We start from the raw sequence: 23,669 nt of genomic DNA, 5'->3' as shown, positions 1-23,669 counted from the left end.
GGCGGAGGCAATTTAATTGAGAATTCAAGGCTAATCTTGTGAACCTTGTTGTGGAAGTATTCAGCCATAGTTTGTGGAGAAAGGGAAGGAGGAGTCAGAAGTGAGGGCACTTTGAGTAGAAAGTTGAGAATGGCAAAGAGACTGCGAGGGTTGGATACAAGAGAATCAGTCAAGCAGGTGAAGTAGTCTTATTTTCTCTGAAAGGCATGGAGGGTCATTTTCAAATAGGATGTTTAAGTCTGATTTTGGCATTTTCCACAAAACATCCAAATTTGGAGGCTCAGAAACATCTACTTTTGAAAAGCAAATGGCTAGACGTCCAAAATTTATTTTTTTGAAAATCACCTACTTGAACGTCTTGGCCGACAGGTGGTCCAAAGGACATCCAACCTTAGGATACCTAGCTTTATACCATATTTTTAACCACAGAAATGTCCAAGCCCAAAATGTCTAAACCAGATCATTTGGTTGTGGGAGGGGTCAGCATTGTAATGGACTGGCCACATAGACATCCCAACAGAGCAGCAGGACACCTTAGAGGGCACATAAAGAGTGCCAGATATACATCTTACCATAATTCCCATATAATTTATGGAAAGCCCCCAAAGCCCCACTACAATACCTACTATACCTACCTGTCTACCACCCTTATGGTAGACAGGTAGGTATAGTAGGTATTGTAGTGGCAGGTGCAGGTGCAGGTGTAGTGCAGGTGGCAGTAGAGTAAGGTTTTGGTAGCCTCACACTTTCCACCATAAATGTAATGGTTAGAGTGGCTTATGGGCCTGGTTCCTTTTCTCTGTGGTTCACTAGTCCACCCACTAGGCTACTTAAGATGTTCTACTAGGCTTTCCCATATCAAGTGCTGCTATTCTAGAGACAGGCATGTACTATTTCATTCAGATCTTTGTGAGGTGGGAGGGGTTAGTGACCACTGGGAGGGTGTGTGGGGGGGGGGTCATTACTTATTCCCTCTAGTGATCATCTGGTAAGTTGGGATACCTTTGTGGCGCTTAGACACTTCTAAAACAGGTCTAGCCCAAAACATCTAAGTTCCATCTAGGACATTCTGGGAAAGTTGAATTATCACTGCAAGATGTCCAAGTCTAACCAGTTTAAAGCCTGTCCATAATATACCTCCCAAAATGCCCCTAGACCCCTGGACACACAGTAGGCAAAATGCCTCACTAGACATCCAGAAAATCAGCTTCAAAAATTGGTACTTAGATGTCCCGGCGATTAGGATGTCCAAGTGTTGACTTATGAGGGATTTTGGACGTGTTTATTTATTTATTTTTTTAAATATCATTTTTATTAAAGAGGCAACCAGAGAAACAGGTATGACATGTGCCCCATAGTATCCTTGTGCCAGTCTATTTTACAAACAGAAAAAAAGATTTTATCTCTAAACTCTTCTGATGGGTTCTTTCTAGAAATCCTTACTGAAGAAAAGCCAGAAAGCACCAGAGAGCAAACACAATGGGGACCTTTTACTAAAATGCTTTAAGTTTGGGGCTTAATGCCTATAATGGTGAATTTTAATGTGTGGTAATCCAAAAACTAATGCTGCATCAAGAAATGACATTCGCACAATTTTGTATTGCAGGTCACATGCTACCTGCTCCAAATTAACATGGGAGCATTTAGGGCCAGATTCTATAAATGGCACAACTCAGCATGGTTGTTAATCAACTGCTAGGTGCCACTTATAGAATCCCACCTAGTGGTTCCTATGTGTGCTGGTATATTAGACCAGGTTTCACTGCGCCTAACTCGGATGCCTAGCGATGCCTAAGTCAACCATGCATATTCTACGCCCCTAACCATGCCTATTTTTCAGTCAGACATCAGAAGATACCTCGACTTAGACATCACTAGACGCCATGTGGAATTCCATGCCTAACTTTTAAATTTACCCACCCTGTTTTACAAAGCCACATTTGGCTTTTTTTATCGCCAGCCATGGCGGTATTAACTTCGACGCTCATAGGAATTCCTATGAGCGTCAGAGCTAATACCATCGCAGTTGGTGATAAAAAGCCTAACAATGGCTTCATAAAAGGGGGTGGGGGGTTACTTTTTATTTTTTAATAATTATTCAATTAACTTCAATGGCATGGTCAGTTACCATGCCATTTGAGCTAATTGATTTAATTTAGGCTAGGCATTGCTAGGTGACCTCAATTACTGCGACTAACTATAGCACCACTCAGAGAATCAAGCCTTTACCTCCTCCTATTTAGGTAGTGGTAAATGCTCCCGTGTTAAAAGCTCATTAGCCAATTAGCACATGGTTAGTATAATGCACTAGCTGCTAACACTTCTACACCCACATCACACTTCTTGGATGAAAAATTTTGAAAAATTCAGTGATGTAGTTCAACATTTAAACTGACAGCAAGGAGTCCAAACAGGACAAGAACCCAAGGGTTCAAAATCACACAATAGTAAAAAAAAAATAAAAAAAAATAAAACCAAACTGCTTGATAGCTTTTCAGCGTTTGATTTTTTTCTGCGTTGGTTTGATTTCGACTTGTGTTAACATAGGACTTGTTTACCTGTATATTACAACACTACAGTGACCCCTGATGCAGGCGTTTTGATTCACCGAAACACAGTACTGGGTCGGGTCCACAGTTGATATTTGTCCTTTTGTTTTGGAATAAACATGTTTGTTTTTATGTTATTTTACTATTGTGGAGTGTTCATTGTCCGTTCCCATTGTTTTTTGTGTGATGTTCAACATTTGAAAAAGGAAAACTACCATAAAGCCCCTTAATAGGGTTGTGCAGAGTAGCCTATTTTTTCTTCTAAACCTGCTTTAAGGTCTTACCACCCTTTAGTAAAAGGGCCCCAATATTAGGAAAAGTTCAGCATAGCAAGGAAGACATTGAAACACAGTCCCTCCCAATATTCAGTGTTATTTAATCAGCCAGGGACAGGTTCTGGCCGGTTAAATAGCGCTTAAGTTGGCTAACTGAAAATATCCAGCGCAAGTTAGCCAGTTATCTCTACTGAATATTAATACTTAACCAGCTTTGTCGCTCAATGTAGCCCAGTTAGGCATGAAGATTCAGTACCAAACTGGCAAAATTTAGTGGTTCAAGATAGGCCTGCTATCTATGCAGCCTACTTTAACCACTAAGCACCAGTTATGCGGCCTACTTTAACCACTAAGCAGCCAAACATTAGCTTAACCAGTTACATTGCCACAGACAAAACTGAAAATGGATACGGCCTGGCATTTAATATCCAGGGTCAGTGCTGGAGGCGGCAGCTAACTGCACTGAAAATCCGGCCCAGTAGCACTATAGCTAATCCCCTGTGGATAAGAAAAGTCAAAATAATATATTGTCCAATACCTGCACCAGACTGGTCCATATTTTCCATTACATGGATGTCCCCTTGTTCTTTTTTTTCCTCGTTCTCTTCTTCACATTCTATACTAGGACTGTAGTGACGTGGTTTCATTAATAGAGACTTCCTCTTGTTGACTGGATTTCCCGATGCCTGTTCCTGAGCTTTTCTCTTCTTAGCCATTGAGCAGTTGTAAGAACTATATGGATAAAATATCAATAATTAATGTGCAGAACTTTTCAGTCTTGTAACCCAAAATAAAGGAGTTAATTTCTGCTGTGGAGCAAATGCATAATCTCAATTGAAATTACACAAAAAAACCAAACAAACAGGGCTGGAACTTCTACTCCTGTTTCTCATTTGCTGCTTATAAAGTACTAATTAATCGAATACAAGATCTCCAACAGAAAACTGCCAACAAAATTTTAAAAGACACAAACCAAAAGGCAGTAAAGTCAAGAGTTCTGAGAGTTGTTGAGATGATAGTTGACCAGCCTGGATGAAACAACACAAAACGTGAAATACTAAGCTATATTACTAAATTTGTTAATGAAAAGGGGTATCCTCAGCATGAGAGGCCAATGAAGGGAGAAAATCTCCAGCGCTTACACAACAGAGCAAAGGTGAACAAACCTCTGCCTGCACACCATCATAGGATACCTCACGTGTGCTGAACAGAATAGTGAAAATAACATTATATTACATTACATTAGTGACTTCTATTCCGCCTGTACCTTGCAGTTCTAAGCGGATTACAGTAGAAGATAGCTGGACATTTCCAGGAAGTTACAATTTAGGGGACGGTTACATAGTAGAGGCACAGAGAGTTACAATTTAGGGGACGTTAAATAGTAGAGTCAGAGGGAAGAAATTGAGGAAGGGAGGAGAATAGAGGATTACTAGTAGGGAAGATATGGTTCAGGGTTGGTTACTTGATAGGGTCATTGGGAAGATATTAGAAGAGGGGAAGGAGATCAGCTGGAAATTTGCATGGAGGGGGGAGGATGCAAGGGGGGTATAAGAAGGCTGTAAAGTTTTTTTGAATAACAGAGTTTTGATTTCTTTTCGGAACGATTTAAAGTGATTTGTAGTTGTCAACAGGTTGGAGATGGAGGGGTCCAGCTGGCTCCTCCCTCCTCTCAGCTGGCTCGGATCACTGTTTCCCAGTTATCTATTAAGCAACTATGGGTTCCTGATGAAGGGACGTTGAATTTCCAAAACTGGACTTGGTTGAACCCGCGTCTAGGGGTGTCTGTATGATCGTGTCACCCCCTCTGTTCAGTAACATCTACGGACACATTTTTTCAGCTAAGTGTACGGTTATTTGTGGAGTTGGCTGGGGGTTCTCAGAGTGGTTTTTGATGATTGACTTCACCTGTTTGATTATTAGTTTTCACTGTGGTATTTTCACTATTCTGTTCAGCACACGTGAGGAATCCTATGATGGCGTGCAAACAGAGGTTTGTTCACCTTTGCTCTGTTGTGTAAGCGCTGGAGATTTTCTCCCTTCACTGGCCTCTCACAATGAGGATACCCCTTTTCATTAACAAATTTAGTAATATAGCTTAGTATTTCACGTTTTGTGTTGTTTCATCCAGGCTGGTCAACTATCATCTCAACAACTTTCAGAACTCTTGACTTTACTGCCTTTTGGTTTGTCAGTATGAAATGATAACAGTGTAATCCTAAATTAATCTATGCTCTCATTTTCCCATGGACCCAAGGCACCATGAAAGAGACAAAAATATCTGAATAGACTTATTAATCCTGAGAAACTGTTAATCTCAATATTATCCCACCACTTTCATCATAACTTAAATTTAAGACATGAGAACTGGGGAGGAGATATATGTTTAGAAACTGAGAATCAGAAAAGACATCAGCAGAAAAGGAGCTCTTGTTTTTTAGCCATCTGTCTAAAATTGATTACAAATTGTAGTCCTTTCCCCTTCCAAAAACTATTTGGAGCAATTCTGTAACTAAATACTTTCAATTAGGTGCTCAGAGGGTGCATTATATGAAAGAAAAAGATGGGACTTGATACAAGGGGCATGCAATAATATATCTACCAGAGTATGAAAGTAGCAAGTGTGTTGAAATAAGTCTGTGCATGTTGTGACAAGTCTCAAGATTACTCATGCACAATTGCGGCTAACATTCCAAGAGATGGGATGTCAGGAGAGTTCTCATGTGAATTAACTAAGAAACTATTAGATCTGGAGCACCGTTCAGTGATAAAATTTCTCACAAAAGAAGGGAAAAAGGCAAATGAGATCCATGAGCACATGGCTGCAGTTTATGGTGAGTCTGCCCCATCATTCTACAAAGTAAAAATTTGGAGCAAGCAATTTATATGGGATTGAGAGTCCATCGAAGATGACCCTCACACTGGACAGCCTGTGGAAGCAACTGCCACAGAAATGTGCAAGAAAATCGAGGATTTAATTAAGGACAGGTATGTTCCCTGGAGTCCTGCAGAACTTGCCTGTCCCTCACAATTGAAAAATGTGACAGTAAAACAGCACCCTCTATTGGTGAGACTGTGGGTGGAGGACTCCTGCTCAGCTTAGAGGGAACAGTGAAGACAGAAGAATTAAGGTTTCCTGAATAGCTGAAGAAATGGGCATCTCAGCAGGTACAGTTTGGAAAATAATTCATAAAAAGTTGGGCATGTCCAAGGTTAGTGCAAGATGGGTTCCAAGAATGCTGACACCATGTCAGAAGGCTATGTGTCTCCAGTGCTGTCAAGAGAACTTGGAGTTGCTCCATGAAGAACAAGTGAATTTTTTTCATCGTTTGGTGACTGGAGATGAGACTATCGCAAAGATCCCGAGTCTAAAATGGAGTCAATGCAGTGGAAGCACAAGTTATTTCCCACCCAAAAATGTTCAAGACAGAAAAATCTGCAGGCAAAGTCATGGCAACTGTCTTCTGGGATGATGAAGAGCTTTTGCTTCTGTTCATGCCACACAAGACAACCATAACCGGGGAGAGTTACACCAACTCAATGATCACTTTGCGGGAGTCAATCAAGGAGATAAGACAAGGAAAACTCACAGCAGGCGTGCTGCTTCTTTACTGTGCCGGTGCACATGTCACGACAATCAGAGGCTGCCATCTGAGAATGTGGGTTTCAGCATATGAACCATCCACCCTACAGTCCTGACCTGGCTCTCTCTGTGGACAGCAATTTTCAAGTGACAATGACGTCAAGGAAGCTGTGATGTCCTGGTTTGAAGGCCAATCAGAAGACTTTTTTTGAAAGGGGTTAAAGTCATTGCAGGAAAAGTGGATGAAGTGTATAGAGCTATCAGGGGACTGTACTAAAGAATAAAACAAAATTTTTAAAAAAACCTATTTTCTTTCCTGCTGAACGTCCCTCGTATACTACCTTACTGTAGTTACAATCAAAGTGGTTTATGTATTATATACAGGAGGTGCAGAGGGGAATCATACTCAGTTCCCCAGGTTCTCAAGCCACTTTACTAATCACTAGGCTACTCCTCCACTCCAGAGCCCACTGTATAATACCTAGGTTCTGTTAAGAATATTAATGTGACCAACTATCAAAGCAGCTAACTTTTTAGGTGCTCATATTTATGCCAGCCATAGAGCCGGTGTAATTGTGCACACCTAGCAGTGGCAGGGCTTATTCTGTTACTTATATATGCAAGTGGGAGTCCTGTCTGTGTCCCACCTATGCCCTCCCCCTTTCCAAGCTTCCTTGCAAATATGCACTATGTAAATTCAATGAGTATTTGCAAATAGTGCTTATGCTCCATACAAATGTTTATGAGCATACGTACACATGTAAATGCTAATATTTTACACATTTACGCATACCGACAAAACAATGTGTTGGATAACAGGTCATTCCATAGCATCTCTCTAGATCAGTACAAATGGGTATTACACACTTCTACCAGCAGATGGTAGATGTGGTAAGCCTGTGCAGTCTCCCTGAGGTCTTGGTTCCTTCCTGGGGTGAGAATTCTCTATTGATTTTTGTTTCATGGAAAAGTTAAGAACTCTCTTTGTCTTATTTATTTTGCTGGCTGCTGGACTGCTACATAGGTCTGCGGGAGTCTCTTAACTTCTGGGGGTGCCACACTCGGGCGGCTGGGTTTGTTCCCCATCCTAGATCTTCGATTCTTTTCTTTGGGTTTTAATCTACTAAAAAAAAAAAGATAAAAAAGCCTCAGCTAGTCTGTTCTGCTTGTAAACAAACAGCCAGTCTGGAGAGCCTGAGGGGTCTGCCTGCTATATAACCAAACAAGCAATAGAAAAAAAATAATAATACTAAATTGACCAAAGGGAACAGGAGTCATCCTATTTATCTGTTTCCTCGCAGCTGCCAGTCTCTCCCTTCAATATCTGGCACTATCTGCCCATTTTCTTCTTCTCTTCATCATGCGTCCCTTTCTGTGACAGAGGGAAGTTGAACATGCAGTGCCAGAAGTACTCTGTGGTTTGCCAGCATTGCGCTCTGGATGCAACTGGGATCTGCACGTTTTGGGCCAGCCACGTCTCTATGGCTTTTCCATCAGTGGCCTTGGAGTCTGAAAAAAAGCTCCTTCGCTGAGTACCTTACGTGGGGGACTTGGCGGGTGAATGCGCTGAGGGAAAGTGGACTTTGCTGGTGTCTTCTGCATCCCCTCTTCCCTGATTTTGTTTTGGCCATGTAAAGGGCCTTTTTTCTGCACAAGGTGCACCCCAACCTATATAAGATTTAAGCTATACCTGTACACCCCCATCCGCCCCCACCGCTCTGAAACTGAGAGACGACTGTGCATCCCCCCAGGAAGATCTCTCCTGATGGAAACCGCCCGCAAACGCTCCTACAGTCACTTCATTCCTCAACTTTGGAACCAGCTCCCCCCACAAATCAGGTCACAGAACTCACTGATGGCTTTCCAAAGAGCTGTGAAAACCTTTTTCTTCAACTAAAGATCCACCCGCAGACAATCTCCCCTGAATTCTCTCCACCTGAATTCCACCAATCACTAGTTGGTAACTACTCAGATCCAGTTTAGTGTAAAACTCCTGGAATTTTGTATTTTAGGCTTGTCCTTAAGTTACTGTATTGTCAAATGTACTGTCCAATGTACTGTGAATGTTTGCTTGTAACCCGTTCTGAGCTCCTGGGAGGATGTTGAAATAAATAAAACTTCTGCTTCTTTTCCTTTTGAAGCGGTGCTGCTAGAGTCCTCTCCTTCCCTTCCTCAGAAGTGGAGGTGCATGACTGCACAGCTGAGGTGAGGTTGTGCTATGTTTTCTGGCAAATTTTGCTCCCCAATGTTAGAATTCCACCACTGTGAGGGGGGTGTGTGAGCCTCTGCCCTTTTTCAAGCATGAGAAGATATGTTTTATTTTGTGGCAATTGAAAACCTCCCAAAGCTCCCTCTCCTTTGGCTGTGGTAAAGTGTATTTTTATCATTGCTTTAACCCTGCAGAAGTTTATTGCTTTATTCAACTTTGCAGTGTTTGACACCTGTGAGTTGGTGCCTGGAGTTCTAGAATTTTCAGATTTCCCTCAGCTTAGTCACAATACATGAAGCTGTAGTAAGTTGTATTTTATCACTACTGCTTTGAACTATGCAAAAGTGACTAGTTTCTTCCCGTTTTTAGCACCACTGAGAGAGTTCATGGATTTCTAGAATTTTCAGATTTCCGTGGTAACTGTTAACAGTCCCTTCAGCTTGTTCTGTACATGGGGCTGGAGCGTTGGTAGGGGAGGAGAAGATGGAGTCTTCCAGAACAGGCTGTTAGTTCTGTGGAGTAACTTGGTCAAACTTTTAGGATGTTCTCCGGACTCTGACATTCAGGATGTGTGGAGCACTTTAGAAGTTACATTTCAAAATAAATAATAAATGAATAGATAATAAAAAGAGATTATATCCTTACCCTGATAATATCTTTTCAAGTAGATAGGTGTGTCATTCTAGACAAGCGGGTTATCTCTCATGGCTGTGAAGGAATCCACTCCTTAGGAATCCACTCCGGAGTTTTTCTGTGTCCCTCCTACTTCACTGTGAGCTCTACTGCCACCTGCAGTTAGTATTCAAGCATGCAAAAGCTCCATCAACTTATGTGAAGTAAGGATTAAAATGGGACAAACAAATTAACTGTTCTGTTTAAACATAAAAACGCTTGAACACTCAGTGAACTAGTAACAGCCAACAGAAGCATAAAAGAAGCCACTAAAATATAATATATAGTATTCTTCAGGGCCTGACTGGCATCCAAGATGCAACTTGGAGAAGCATAAACAGAATGTGTCAATAGGCAGGCTCAGAAAGGACAGGGCAGGAGTCTAGAATGACAAACCTATCTACTGGAAAAGATATTATCAAGATAAAGACAAACTCTTTTTCCAGTGCAATAGGTGTGTCATTCTAGACAAGTAGGACATACAAAAGCAGTCCTAGGAATCTAGGGTGGGCTGACTGCACCGGCCCGCAACACGGAGGCACCAAAGGCAGATTCCTCTCGTGCCGCAATGTCCACCCTGTAAAACTTTGCGAAAGTGTATAGTGTGGACCAAGTCGCCGTTCTATAAATCTCCTCTGGAGAGACAGCTCTAACTTCAGCCCACAAAGAAGCTACACCTCTGGTCGAATGCACCTTAACAGAAACAGGGGACTGTTTCCCACAGACAATGAAGGCTGACAATATGGCCTCACGGATCCATCTGGAGAACGTGGTCTTAGAAGCAGGCATGCCTCAAAACTCATTGGTGACTTCTAGATAGCAAAGATGCACTCTTTTCACATCTAACTTGAGCAAAATGCAGTCCTGTTTCCTAGAACCTGTAGGTTGGAACATAGGCAAAAGGACTTCCTGAATAACATGAAATACCGACACCACCTTTGGCAGAAAAGGAGGAACAGTGCACAGGGAGATTCCAGGCTCCAAAATTCTAAGGAAAGGCTCTTGACAAGAAAGAGCCTGGAGCTCTGAAACTCATTGTGCTGATGTTACTACTACCAGAAAAACTGCCTCAAGTGTCAAGTCCACAAGGGATGCTTCTTCCAAAGGCTCGAACATGGCCTTGATGAGGCCTTTGAGAACCCATGAAGGGAATGGTAGTCTGATGGGTGGTCTAATGCGGAGAGCACCCTTCAGAAATCTGGTGATGTCTGGATGAGATGCTAAGTATACTGTCCTGTGCTCTGAAACAACAGAGCCCAGTGATTTGGACCTGAAGTGATGCCACAGTGAGGCCCACTTGGAGAAAGGTTAACACTACCGAAACTGAGTTAAAAATGGCTCCACACATTCTTAGGCGCGGTGCACTAATGCTGGAAATTTCTCTACACCATAGCTTAGGCAGAGACTGTAGTTGATTTCTTAGACTTTAGAAGGGTGGCAATGACCACGTCGAAATATCCTTTATGCTCTAACGCTTTGTGTTCAATAGCCATGCCATAACAGCAAAGTGATCTGGATCCTCCATGCATACAGGACCCTGTGAAAAAAGGTCAGGATGCACCTGGAATCTGAAGCCGTGGCCTGTTCGAAGATGCATCAGATCTGCATATCATGGTCTGCGAGGCCAATCTGGGGCCACCAAAATGTGGCAGCCATGGAACCCAAGACTTGAAGATAGTCCTATGCCGATGGAGCTCACTTGTCTAGGAGACAAGAAACCTGAGAGCCCAACTTCTGTCTGCATGCCTCTGGTAGATGGATAGACGTGGCTGGCTGCCATGTCCAACAATGCATCCAGGTTCTCCAGGGATTGAGTGGACGTCAAATTACTCTTGTGATAATTCACAATACAACCCAAGTCTTTCAGGACCTGGATCACCTAATCCACTGTGTGTCACCCCTCTGAGAATGAGGAGGCTCTGATCAGCCAGTCGTCCAAATAGGAGTGCACCTACAGACCCATCTTGTGCAGGTAAGCTGATACTAAAACCATCACTTTGGTAAAGGTACGAGGAGCTGTCACCAGCCCTAAGGGTAGAGCTGAAAACTGATGATTTTCCAGGACATAAAACCTGAGAAACTTCCCTTGGTCTGGGAAAATAGGAATATGCAAGTAAGCCTCTGTCAGATATAAAGAGGCTAGGAACTCTCCCTGGGCTACTGCCGCTATGACAGATCGAATTGTCTCCATGTGAAAGTGCCTGCATTCATATAAGCTCCAGGATGGGTCTCCAATTGTTGGAGCCTATCTTTGGCTAGATAGAATATATGGAGTATCTGCTTGAGCCCAAGCCTGAATATCGAGTAACCTTCTTACATAAGCCAGAACTGTGGCTTTCTTCTCTGGATGCTGTATGAGAGAGTCCACAAACTTATCCGTCAGAGGCTGGGAAAATTCCAGCTTATTTCCAGACTGAAAGATGTCCAGAACCCACCGGTCAGACGAAATCTGAACTCAGACCTACAGGAACATGGAGATTGCCCTATATTTGGAGACCCCCCCCCTCCCCGGTCTGGCATCATTGTGATTTCATAGTAGATGAAGCAGCACAGGAAATGGAGGACTGGTTATGTCTGAATCCAGAGAACATCTGTCTGTAGCCCTGGGAGAATCTCTGCAATGTGGAACTGGAATACTGTTGAGAGCACCTGGAGCCATGAAAATTAGAGCACCCTGAGCCTCTAGAGGTTCTGGGTCTAGTATTAAGCAAGACTAGAAGACTTGAAGAGGTACATTTAAAAGACCCTCCCCCCCATTATCGGGGGGAGGAGAGATGCTGGCTTCCCTGTCAAGACGGTGAATCTTGTCCCTTACTACGCCACTGGTCCACAAGTTCTAGCACTTTCACATTTCTGGAAAAGTTTGGTTTGCATATTAATACCTTTCAAATATTTACACATTGGTATTATATCACCTCCTTATTCCTCCTTCCATACATCTTCGGGTCATCAAATCTCTTCTCATATCTCTTGTGGCACAACCCCCATTCAATTTTTGTCACTTTTCTCTGAACCACTTCATCCTTAGTGAAATACAGCCTCCAAAACTAAACATAATTCTCCAAGTGGTGTTTCACCAGCTATTTGTACAGGGGCATCAACTTAGGCGAAGGCCTTAGGCAGCACTTTACAGACAGCAGCATCACAAACACAGACCTAATGAAACTAAAAAGAGAATTTCCAGTTTCCTGACACTGAATAGCCCCATAGAGGCCGTCCAAGTTCCTCTTCTGGCCCAGTAGTTTCAAACCCATCAAAATGCTCCCCTGGAGCTAATCCTCTAGTGAGAAGGCTCTGGGGAGGTAAGGACATCATCTTACTTATTAAACATCACCATGTGTAAATAAATCCCTTTGTAAAATGGTTTTTATGAGTGTATGCCAATCTACATGTATAAAAGCTGCTATTTACTTGTAAGAATGCTTCTAAAATAAGGATAATTAAGTATTAAAAACTAATAATAATGTAATTTTATTCCCTGGATCTTATTTTGTTTATGAGTTGTGTTCTTCTTCATGTCCTGCTATATTTCTTGGATGACTGTGTTTTACAGCATGCCAGTAATTTTTTTTTTAATTTACTATATCTGTGTTTTATTATTTGATTGATTGATATTTCATCTGATCCGTATCGTCATTTTAAGACATGAGGGAAAAAAAATGCCATCAAACAAGAAATACAGAAGGAATTTGAATCATCTGCCATGAGACTCATTTTCCCTCCCAAACCTTGCCTAATGTCACTTATAATAACACTGACGGGACAGGGTCCAGTGCTTATCCTTGTGGCTCCCTGCTGGTCATTTTCCCTACATCAGAGTAGACCCTGATTCCTAGATAAATTCAGAGGAGGATGAAAATGCTTCCTCTTTAAAGATGCTTATGAAAACTGATCCAGTCTTTTTTAATGCATATGGTCCAACAGTAAACTGATCTTGTCTCTCCCCCCTTTTGGTTTTCCCTTCATCGTTTGATTTCTTTTCAATATTGTAGTTCTCCCCTCTTACCTCCTGTTCTATCGGCAATTCTTATGTTCTTATACGCAGGTAAGGCTAGACTCTAATAGGGCACTGGTATTTGACCTAAGGGCCGCCGCATGAGCAGACTGCTGGGAATGATGAACCACTGGTCTGACCCAGCAGCAGCAATTCTTATGTTCCTGTTTTATTAGTCTCTCGTTTGTATTTCCCTTTTTATTACTGTAAAACGTGTGGAGGGGCATAATCAAAAGGGACGTCTAAGTCCATTTACGTCCAACTCGCAAGTCGTCCAAAGTAAAAAACAGCCTACGACACATTTTCAAAAAATACGTCCAAAATTTTTTTTGTTTCGAAAATCGTCAAATTATACATTCTGCAGTTCTGATCGTCCAAGTCGCTAAAGCGTCCATCTTTATATCACATTTCCGTCCAACTTTTTGGCCAAGTTCAAAATGCCTAGAACAAGCCCTGTTGGACGTGGGAGGGGTCTGCAAAGTGATGGACTGAACACCCAGATATGGCTCCTAAAAAGTGGGATACCTTATAGGGCATTTCTGTGAACTTCACAAAAAGGGTGCCATGTCTTCTCCTCACTACAGCTCCCTTATATGTCATGGTGAGCCCCCCAAATCACCTCTAGAATCTCCTAGACCCACTTATCTACCACCCTAATAGCCCTTCTGGCTGCAGGAGCCACTTATATGATATGCCAGTAAAAAAGGGTTTTGGGGATGTATAGGGGAGTGCACATGTTTAAGTATCAATGCAGTGATTACAGGGGCTTATGGTCATGGGTCCTCCTCTCCATGAGTCCCTAACCCACCCTCAAGACGGCTTAAGCCACCTCTGTGCTGGACGACTAGGCTTTCCTATGCCAGGCTGCCAGGTGATGATGGTCTGGAGGCTGAATTTTAAAGGTGTGATTAATATTTTTATGGGGGTGGGGGATGTCGGGGATCATTGGGGTATTGTATGGGGGTCTGTTTTATGTGTTTGCAGTGCTTATCTGGTGAGTTTAGGTGGGTTTTTGTGACTTAGACCATGTTTTACATGGTCTAAGTCACAACATCCAAGTTCCATCAATTGTGGGCTGTCTAACTATCGGTTATACATGTTGTACGACTAAGTCTAAGCTGCACCATGTCCCGCCCAACTCCCGCCCTCCACACTCCTCCTGAAATGCCCCGTTTAGCTTTGGTCGTTCAACGGCACTATGAAGGCCTAGGTCGTTTAGAAATACGTCCAAAACTCGTTTTTAGTATCGGCACTTGGACGTATTTGGGAAATGTTCGTCCAAGTGCCGACTTAGGCTAGTTTTTGGACGTTTTTCACTTTCGATTATGAGCCCCTTAGAATTCATAATTGGCCTTTTATCAAAATTTTAATAAACTTGAAACTTGATTCCTGTTTCTCAACCAACTTATTACACAGTCTGTATTTTTTCTTCAAACTCATAGAGTAGCATGCATGCTAACTAGTTTTTTTTGTGAAACAGTGTGAAATGCTTTATTAAAATCTACCATATTCCCCGATTACCTAAATTTGTTTGTGAGTATCCTCTAAAGTGTACTCAGGAGCAACATCAAAAACATGTCTCCATGGAAAGGGTGGAGGCCATATGGATTGGCCTTCCAAGGGAGGTGGTGGATACAGAAACACTAACTGCATTCAAGACAGCATGGTATAATCACAGAGGAAACCAAGATGCAAAGACGGGAAGCTAGAAATCAACTGGGGTTTATGGAATGAAACTAGGCAGACTGGATGGGTCTTCAGGTTCTTCTCTGCTGTTTTCTCTTTCTGTTTCTGCTATGTTAAATTATTTTACCGATACCATGAGCAGTCCAAAACTTATTCTTTTCCATCATAATATCTCATGATTTTGCACTCTAAAGTTTTAACAGCCAATGCAGCAACTCACATTGACAGTCACATCATTGATGTTATTATAGACATTTTTGATGTGGTGTACTAAAAATGTACCTGTATTCCTTTTCTATTCCTAACTGCTCCTCTCCCTCTACTCCTATTTCCCCGAAGGAAAGATTCAGAGATATAATTTTATATTTGTTTCTTATACTCTTGACATGCTGTATCTGTTTGTTTGTTGAGGAGCCCCAACTAGTATGTTAAATGCTAAACATAAAATTTAACTATTATCCTTATTCATCTCATCAATTCAATATCTAATAGTTTTGCTGCTGTTCATCAGTGGTCTACTTGTCATGGAACACTGAATCAGCTGTCAAGGTTATTTGGTAATTTTATGTTCATAAAAATGCTTGTCCCTCTTGATATAATAAAAATGCTCTTGTGAGCAATATGGGTACGGCAAGGTTTGGTTCTTTGTTTTACCCAAACTATAAATGAGAACATTTGGAGGAGAAAGTATTGAGGGCAAAGTGTTAGCCATTAAGGAAACAGCATGAAGGTTGAAAGAAAGTCTCAAATAAGAAAGAAGTTTTTAAGCAAGGAGGCAGAGAAACAGGACACTTAAGTGCCTCCTGGATGCCCCCAGCTGTTGATAGGGACTGGAGAAAGAGCCGACAATCTCCAGGCAGAGCTTATTTCACTCTGGAGCTTTAATTAGGTGCTGGGAAATGTATTTGAGGAATCTATTCATTAAAACAGTTGCAGCTGACATGAACACATTTCTACACCATTTGCCTGAAACAGACTTTCTGAGTGGGTGGGTCATGTTCCCTTTCTGACCGTATACAGTCTAGACTGGGGTTGGCAACCTTTTTTCAGCAAAGGGCCAATTTATCCAAAATGTTTGACCCAAAATTTACAAAGAGCCGCAAAGTATAGCTTCTCTCCCCTCCAACCCTTTGTAGGTTTCTGCACCTTTCATCCCTCACTCCCCACCCGTCCCCCAACCCATAGCCAAGGTTCTCTCCCCTCTCCAGACCCCAACCCTTTAATCTCCCTCCCAGTCTCATGATTCCCTCCCCTATCTGGTAGTCCAGCAAGATTTTTTGTGGCAGGAGCACAGCCCTCTCGCTCCTGCCTTCTTATGGCTGCCTTCTAAAATGGCTACCGCAACCTCTCATGGCAGCTTGTAGTACTACAAGAAATGCCACGAGCAGCTGTGAGAGGTTGTGGCAGCTATTTTAGAAGGCAGCTGCAAGGAGGCAAGCGCGAGAAGGCCGTGTTTCTGCCACAAGGACCCCTGCTGGACAACCAGGAAGCTTGGTAGATTGGGGGGGGGAGAAGTCATAGGGTTGGGAGGGAGATTAAAAGGTCAGGGCCTGGAGAACCATAGCCATATTCAAGAAGAGCTGCATGTGTCTTGCGAGCCGCAGATTGTCAACTCCTGGTCTAGGCTAAATTAAACCCATGTTTGAGGTTTTTTTAAATATCTTGACCGCTTCTTTCTAAACATCCTCCAAAAATTTCTCTTTTTTTAAGTTCAAATAATTTTATTGAAAAGTTTTACAAAATACAAAAAGTTAAACAACAAACATGGACAAACATGGAACTTGCAGAACATCAATTAGTAAGAGAGTGACATGGTTACATATCAGATGAGGGAGAAGAGTCATACAATAATTTAGAAGCAGTGGCGTACCTAGGGTATGTGGCACCCGGGGCCCATCATTTTTTGACACCCCCCCCCCCTCATGTAAAATTTTTTTTTTTTTTTTTTTTTTTGCAATAACCATGAAATGGAATAAATGGTCAGAATAGAAACAGGCAGTGAAAATTTTCTTTTTTTTTTTTTTTTTTTTTTTCCAAAGTATTTTTATTGAGAATGGCAAAAGGTCCAGACAAGCAACCATGGTCTGTACAGAAACTTATACATTATCAAAAAGAACACAGAATGAGAGTAACAGCAACAACAAGCATGAACAAGCCTCTCCCAAGAGAAAATTGCCAATGAGAGGCATAGCAATACACAACAAAAGGCCAAAACTTGGGGCAAGCAAACAAATCCCACCCCAGAACCCACAAGAATAATAAGCCGGACTAGACCCTCAGCCATATTTTATAATGAAAAAAACCCCCACAAGCAACAACACCCAGACCGCTCACCAGACACACCAATCCGCACAACAAGCACCCAAGAAACACCCAGCCACCACCCAGACAAAACTACCAGACACACCTACCCCACCAAGCCCAGACCCAACCCCCCCTCCCCAGAGAGTGCAAGCGCAAAGTGGACCGTGAAAAGGGCAGCTGCAGAAGTGGAAAGCCCCAGATAAGTAGGTTAGCTAAAGAAAGCCCACAGATAGAAGAAATCAGGATAACAGAAGTTCCAACAAATGCTCCCACAGAAAATTTTCTTTTATTGAACCTCATTTATGTAACCATTATTCCAAACATAACATAACATAAATTATGTCTGAATTGTCATGACATCAGAAGTACATATGGAGTAGTTGCAGGTGATGCTTGGGACAGTTCTGATTATGTTAGTTTGGTTTTATGTGTTTTTTTAATAGAAGGGTTTTTATTTCTTTTTTTAAGGTTTTGTAGTTTGTAGTCGAGGTCAATAGGTTGTAGAGTTGGGGGTCAAGTGTTGCAGCTCGAATGGCTAGGAGGTTGTCGAACAGTTTTTTTCTTTTGACGTTTTTGGTTGGAGGGTGTGTGAATGGTGCGTGAGTTCTCCTATGTCTGTTTGAAGTGGATTGAATTATTTAGCTGAAGAAATTAGTTACCCCCCCCCCATTCCACACACATTAATTCTCTTCCATTTTTGTTCCCATTATAAAAAAACACTGATAAGTTCCCAGGAAAAAAATACATTAAAATAAGAAGTGAAAACAAAGGCCCCTACAGATGAGAACATAACATAAGAATAGCCTAACTGGGTCACACCAATGGTCCATCATGCCCAGTAGCCCATTCTCATGGTAGCCAATAGTGCTGCCCGATTCAGAGAAAAATATTTCATTCGATCCGATTCACCCTGTTGAATCGATTTTTCGATTAGATTCACTGTTAATGACACCGCTTTTTAAGTTTAAACAAAGTATAACAATAAATTTCACAACAACAATAAATTTCACAAAGTACTTAAAAAAAAAAAAATCACATTTTTCCATTAAAGCAGTTCTGGAGACATTTGCTTGAACAGTCTTTTTTCCCAGTCCATAAGCAAGCAATATGAAAAAGATTTCCTTAATTATCTACTCAAACATTTTTGCTATTTACTTTCATTGTACCTATACTATTATTCAGTAGAAAAAATGGACTTAACTGTGCAGGAAATGAATCTCCTCATACACCCACCATATAGTGCAAAAATGTGCAAAGGTCTGTTTTTTTCTTTCGATCACTACATAGCCTAATGCCACACAAGCAGCGCTGTTACAAACATATTCTGAAGGTCAATGCTAAGGTTGACAAAGTTTCCTTCCTTGGACCAGAAGGAGATACTGACAAACCACTGGAAGAGATTCTAAAACAACTACCCAGAAATAACACCCAAAGACCCACTCAGTGTGTGAACCAGTTGAGTGGAGTGGACTAACTGGGGGTGGAAATGGGCCCAGAGTTTGCTCAGCAGAATTTCCCAGACTACCTCTTCCTCTCAACACACTGACATGCTACCACCACCACCAACATTAGGAACACCTCACCGAGTATGCCAGCAATGCTTATAAACTTTATAAAACACATTATTATATTTTCTTATAAAGCATATATTTTAACTGAACTCAGCCTTGCCATTCACAAAAATAGAAAAGTTCCCATTTCAAGCTGTCTCATGTACACTTTTCAAATCTAACATATTGTAATCACAAAACAGAAAATAAAATTATTTTTTCTACCTTTTGTTCTCTGATCAATATTCAAATCTTGTTGGTCCCAGGCTCTTGTTGTCTTGCTTGCCAGGGTCTCCTTTCTCCGTGCTAACCATCCGTCTGCCATCTCTGTTCTCCCCTTCCGTTTCCCTTCCCTCTCCCGGAGATCTGGCATCTTTCCTTTTTTTTGTCTCCATCCACAGATTCACCTTTTCTCAACTCCCCACCACCCCAGGATCCACCATCTCTCCCTTTCTGTTCCCAACTATCCTCCTATCCAGTATCTCTATCCCCCCTCCACACCATCCCCTGTTTCCAACTTCTCTCCCTTTCTGTTCCTTCCCTCCCTAAATCCCATTATGCACCATCTCTCTCCCACTCCTCTGTTTTTAGACCCATTATTTCTAACCCCCAAAGTCTGGCATATGCATGTATCTTTGAACCCCCCCTTCCCTCTCTCCCTCTGTGTACTTTTACACCAGGACCCCCCTCCCCCGAAGGTCTGTCCCCCCTCCGAAGGGCTACACCCCACCCCTGAAGACCTGCACCCCCCGAAGGACTTTACCTCCCACCCGAAGGTCTGTCCCCCTCTGAAGGCCTAAACCCCACCCCTGAAGGACTTCACCCCCCCCCCCGAAGGCCTGCACTCCCTTGAAGGTCTGCACCCCCCCCCGAAGGCCTGTCCCCCCCTTGAAGGCCTGTCCCACCCCCTTGTAGGCCTGTCCCCCCTTTAAGGCCTGCCTGCCTGCCTTTCCCCCCCTTGAAGGCCTGTCTCCCCCTTGAAGGCCCGCCCCCCCCTTGAAGGCCTGCACCCCCCCTTGAAGGCCTGTCCCCCCCCTTGTAGGCCTGTCCCCCCCTTGTAGGCCTGTCCCCCCCCTTGTAGGCCTGTCCCCCCCTTGAAGGCCTGCCTGCCTTTCCCCCCTTGAAGGCCTGCACCCCCTTGAAGGTCTGCACCCCCCCAAAGGCCTACACCCCCCCCGAAGGTCTGCACCCCCCTGAAGGCCTGCCTGCCCCCCTTGAAGGCCTGCACCCCTTGAATGTCTGCACCCCCCCCCCCGAAGGCCTGTCCCCCCTTGAAGGCCTGCCTGCCTGCCTGTCACCCCCCTCCCCCTTGAAAGCCTGCTTGCCTGCCCGCCCGCCCCACCCTGAAGGCCTGATGCCCCGACCCACCCCGAAGGACCGCTCGCCCCCCTGGCCTCCCCGCACCACCTATGAACAGCCGCAGCAGGATCGCGAAGTCAGCGTCGGGTACCAGCCCTAAGGGGGTGTTCCCGGCCTTGCCGTTCAGTCCCCCGCCACCCCCGAAGGACCGCTCGCCCCCCTGGCCTCCCCGCACCACCTATGAACAGCCGCAGCAGGATCGCGAAGTCAGCGTCAGCGATCCCTGCTGCTTCCTGCGCCACGGTCCCGCCCCTCCTCTGACGTCAGAGGAGGGGCGGGATCGCGTCGTAGGAAGCAGCGCAGGGATGCTGACGCTGACTTCGCGATCCTGCTGCGGCTGTTCATAGGTGGTGCGGGGAGGCCAGGGGGGCGAGCGGTCCTTCGGGGGTGGCGGGGGACTGAACGGCAAGGCCGGGAACACCCCCTTAGGGCTGGTACCCGGGGCGGCCCGCCCCCCCCGCCCCCCCCCTAGGTACGCCACTGTTTAGAAGGTTCCCAAATTTTTTATTTGGTTAGCAGCAAATTAACCCCTTTTTACAAAGTTGCGCTAATGGCTGCTGATGCGGTAACTGCTCCGACATCCAAAGGGAATTAATGTGTTTACTGTGCGACAGATGCTAGCACGCTTTGTAAAAAAAGCCTTTAGTTTTTTTTCATCAAGATAAGATTCATATTTATAAAATAAATAGAATTCTGCCAAAATTGAAATAGTACTTTTGCCTTGTCCTTCCTTTCAATAAAGATTGCTTTTAGAACCAGCAACGCCAAATTATCAAAAGGTTATTTTCCCATAGAAAGATGATGGTCAGATAGACTACTGGAATGAAATATAAAAATTTTATCTGATAATATAGGGCCCCTATTATCAAGCTGCGCTAGAGGTTTTTAGTGCGAGCTGGCGCAGTAACTGCTCCAACGATCATAGAATTCCTATGAGTGTCAGAGTATTTACCTTACCATTCCACAGTAAAATCTTCTAGCGCAGCTTGATAAAGGTAGGGGGAGGGATAGTTTAATGGATATAACAGATATTCATTCCCATCCATTGGACCAATAAGCTTGTAAATTAATATATGAATAAATTAAGGGGCTCTTATACTAAAGCAGCACTAGAAAGTAACCAGCACTATCCCCAGCATGGGTCTTTCCTGAATGCTGAGGCTACTTTTAGCATAGCTGTAAAATGGCCCAATTTTCCATTTTTCCTATTAATGCTAACCACATCTTAATCAGTTAGCACAAGGCAATGTATTTGCACTAACCAATTAGCGCAGAATACACCTACTCTTCACCCGCCTCCCAAGACATGCCCCCACATTGGGCCAGACTGATGGTCCATCTAGCCGAGCATCCTGCTTCCAATAGTGGCTAATCGACCTCATTCTGCTAAAGTATCACCGTCCATATAGGGCTGACGGTTATCTTAAAGCTTCCTTTTCTGTAGAAAATAAACCCATTGGCTTAGAAATGTGGGATAGGATCAAGATCACATTAATTTTAACAACAGCTCAAAAGGTATAGTAAAAATGAAACCCAATATGGCTATTAACTCATATTGCACTATTTTAATGCATGGCATTTTTTTGAGTGTGTATGTGTATGCTGTATTCCCCTCCATCAAAGAAGCACAGAAGTAGGGGTCTGATACAATGTTTACCAGCCAATGTAAATATTAATAAAATCAAGTCTTTATGGCTGGAAGACATTGTGTCAGACCCCTATTCCATTGCTTCTTTGTTGGTTTTGCGTGGGGACAATCTTTGTTACCTTGCTGAAATTTTTTTGCATTCTCCTCCAACCCCTTCTCTTGATTTGCTTACTATTTTCATTTTATTAGTGCTAGCACTGAACCAGCATTAGGCACATTCAAATAACATTTGGTGCATTAATACAATGTGCATTACAGTGACAATGTGTTCTCTTAACACAAATGTCTTGGGGGATAGTTATTAAGGCGCTTATGGCCATATGGCATGTTATGTGTTCCTTAATGCACATTAAACAGCAATAACCTGCTTTATATCACCATAATACATTTTAATATAAGTTACCATGGGGATACATAGTTATGACATGCAAAGCATGCAAATGCATGCAAAATATCTAATTATTATGCAAGTTGAATAATGCAGCTAGCGGTGAACACCACATGCTGTAATATTCATAGAAAAATAATGCCAGCTAATAGGTGGGGTTATTTTTTCCAGCAAAGAACAATGAGCCACTGAACCACTAACCTATGACTTAATGCTCCCAGGCTGCATCATAAAGGAACTATGAAGCTCCATCCCCTCACAAATACTCCTCCTTCTTGAAGTTCCCATATCATAAAGAGGAAAAACTCATAATAACAATTTTTATAGATACATCAGAAGCAGAAAATCTGTGAGGGAATCCATGGAACCGTTGGATGATCAAAGCTTTCTGAAAAAAGGATGCTCAGGGAGGATAAGGCCATAGAGGAGAGCCTGAATGAATTCTTTGCTTCAGTCTTTACAGAAGAAGATGTACTGGAAATGGTTTTCAAGGTTGATGATATGGAAGAACTGAAAGAAATCTTGGTGAACCTGGAAGATGTACTAAGCCAAATTGTCAAGTTAAATAGTGATAAATCACCTGGAACGAATGGTATACTTCCCAATATACTGAAAGAACTCAAACATGAAATTTCTGATCTGCTGTTAGTGATCTGTAGCTAAAATCATCTGTAGTACCTGAAGATTGGAGGGTGGCCAAAGCTACACCGATTTTTAAAAAGAGTTCCAGGGGAGATGTGAGAAATTACAGATGGGTAAGCCTGACTTCAGTGCTAGGTAAATTCAGTGCTGGGTAAAATAGTGGAAACTATTATAAAAAATAAAATTACGGAACACATAGACAAACATGATTTAATGGGACAGAATCAGCATGGGTTCAGCCAAGGGAAGTCTTAGCTCACCAATTTGCTTGACTTCTTTGAAACATGTGGATAAAGGTGAGCTGGTTGATGCAGTGTATCTAGATTTTCAGAAAGCTTTTTTAGTTCAAACTGAGAGGCTTTTGAGAAAATTAAATAGTCATGGGATAGGAGGCAATGTTCAGATGTAGATTAAGAACTCAGGACAGAAATCAGAGGATAGGCAGGGTTAAATGGCCATTTTTCTCAATGGAGGAGGACAAATAGGGAAGTGCTGCAGGTCTGGTGGCACAGGTCTGGTGCTATTTAACTTACCGTATTTTTTGCTCTTTAAGATGCACTTTTTCCCCCCCAAAAAGTGGGTGGAAATCTAGGTGAGTCTTATGGAGTGAATAAAAATTTTTAACACCCCCCCCCGGTACCTTTTTTTTATTCTGATGGTCCAGCGCTGTAAGTGTAAAGCAGAAGAGGATGCCAGAACTTATCTCCCTTGAGACCAGGTCTGGAAGCCGCTGGGAAACACAGGTGCTCGAGCACCTCGGTTTACTGCTGCCTCTTCTTGCGGCAGAACGGCACACATGGCAGGTGCAAG

At 42.9% G+C, this 23,669-nt stretch overlaps 1 protein-coding gene across 11 annotated transcripts in view; it reads right to left on the bottom strand.

Moving 5' to 3' along the window:
- Positions 1–23,669, bottom strand: part of ST18 (ST18 C2H2C-type zinc finger transcription factor) — a 684,113-nt gene that overhangs the window by 234,102 nt on the left and 426,342 nt on the right. For all 11 annotated transcript variants that reach the window (XR_004538340.1, XM_033933682.1, XM_033933686.1 and 8 more), the window contains one exon: positions 3,363–3,556. Coding sequence is in view for 10 of the 11 variants with exons in the window: in XM_033933682.1 (XP_033789573.1) it covers positions 3,363–3,556 (194 nt within the window). In the remaining variant the exon portion in view is untranslated. The remainder of the gene's footprint in view (positions 1–3,362; positions 3,557–23,669) is intronic.

The sequence above is a fragment of the Geotrypetes seraphini genome, chromosome 2, assembly GCF_902459505.1.
Source record: "Geotrypetes seraphini chromosome 2, aGeoSer1.1, whole genome shotgun sequence".
NCBI lineage: Eukaryota > Metazoa > Chordata > Amphibia > Gymnophiona > Dermophiidae > Geotrypetes > Geotrypetes seraphini.
This window is presented reverse-complemented; position numbering and strand designations above follow the sequence as displayed.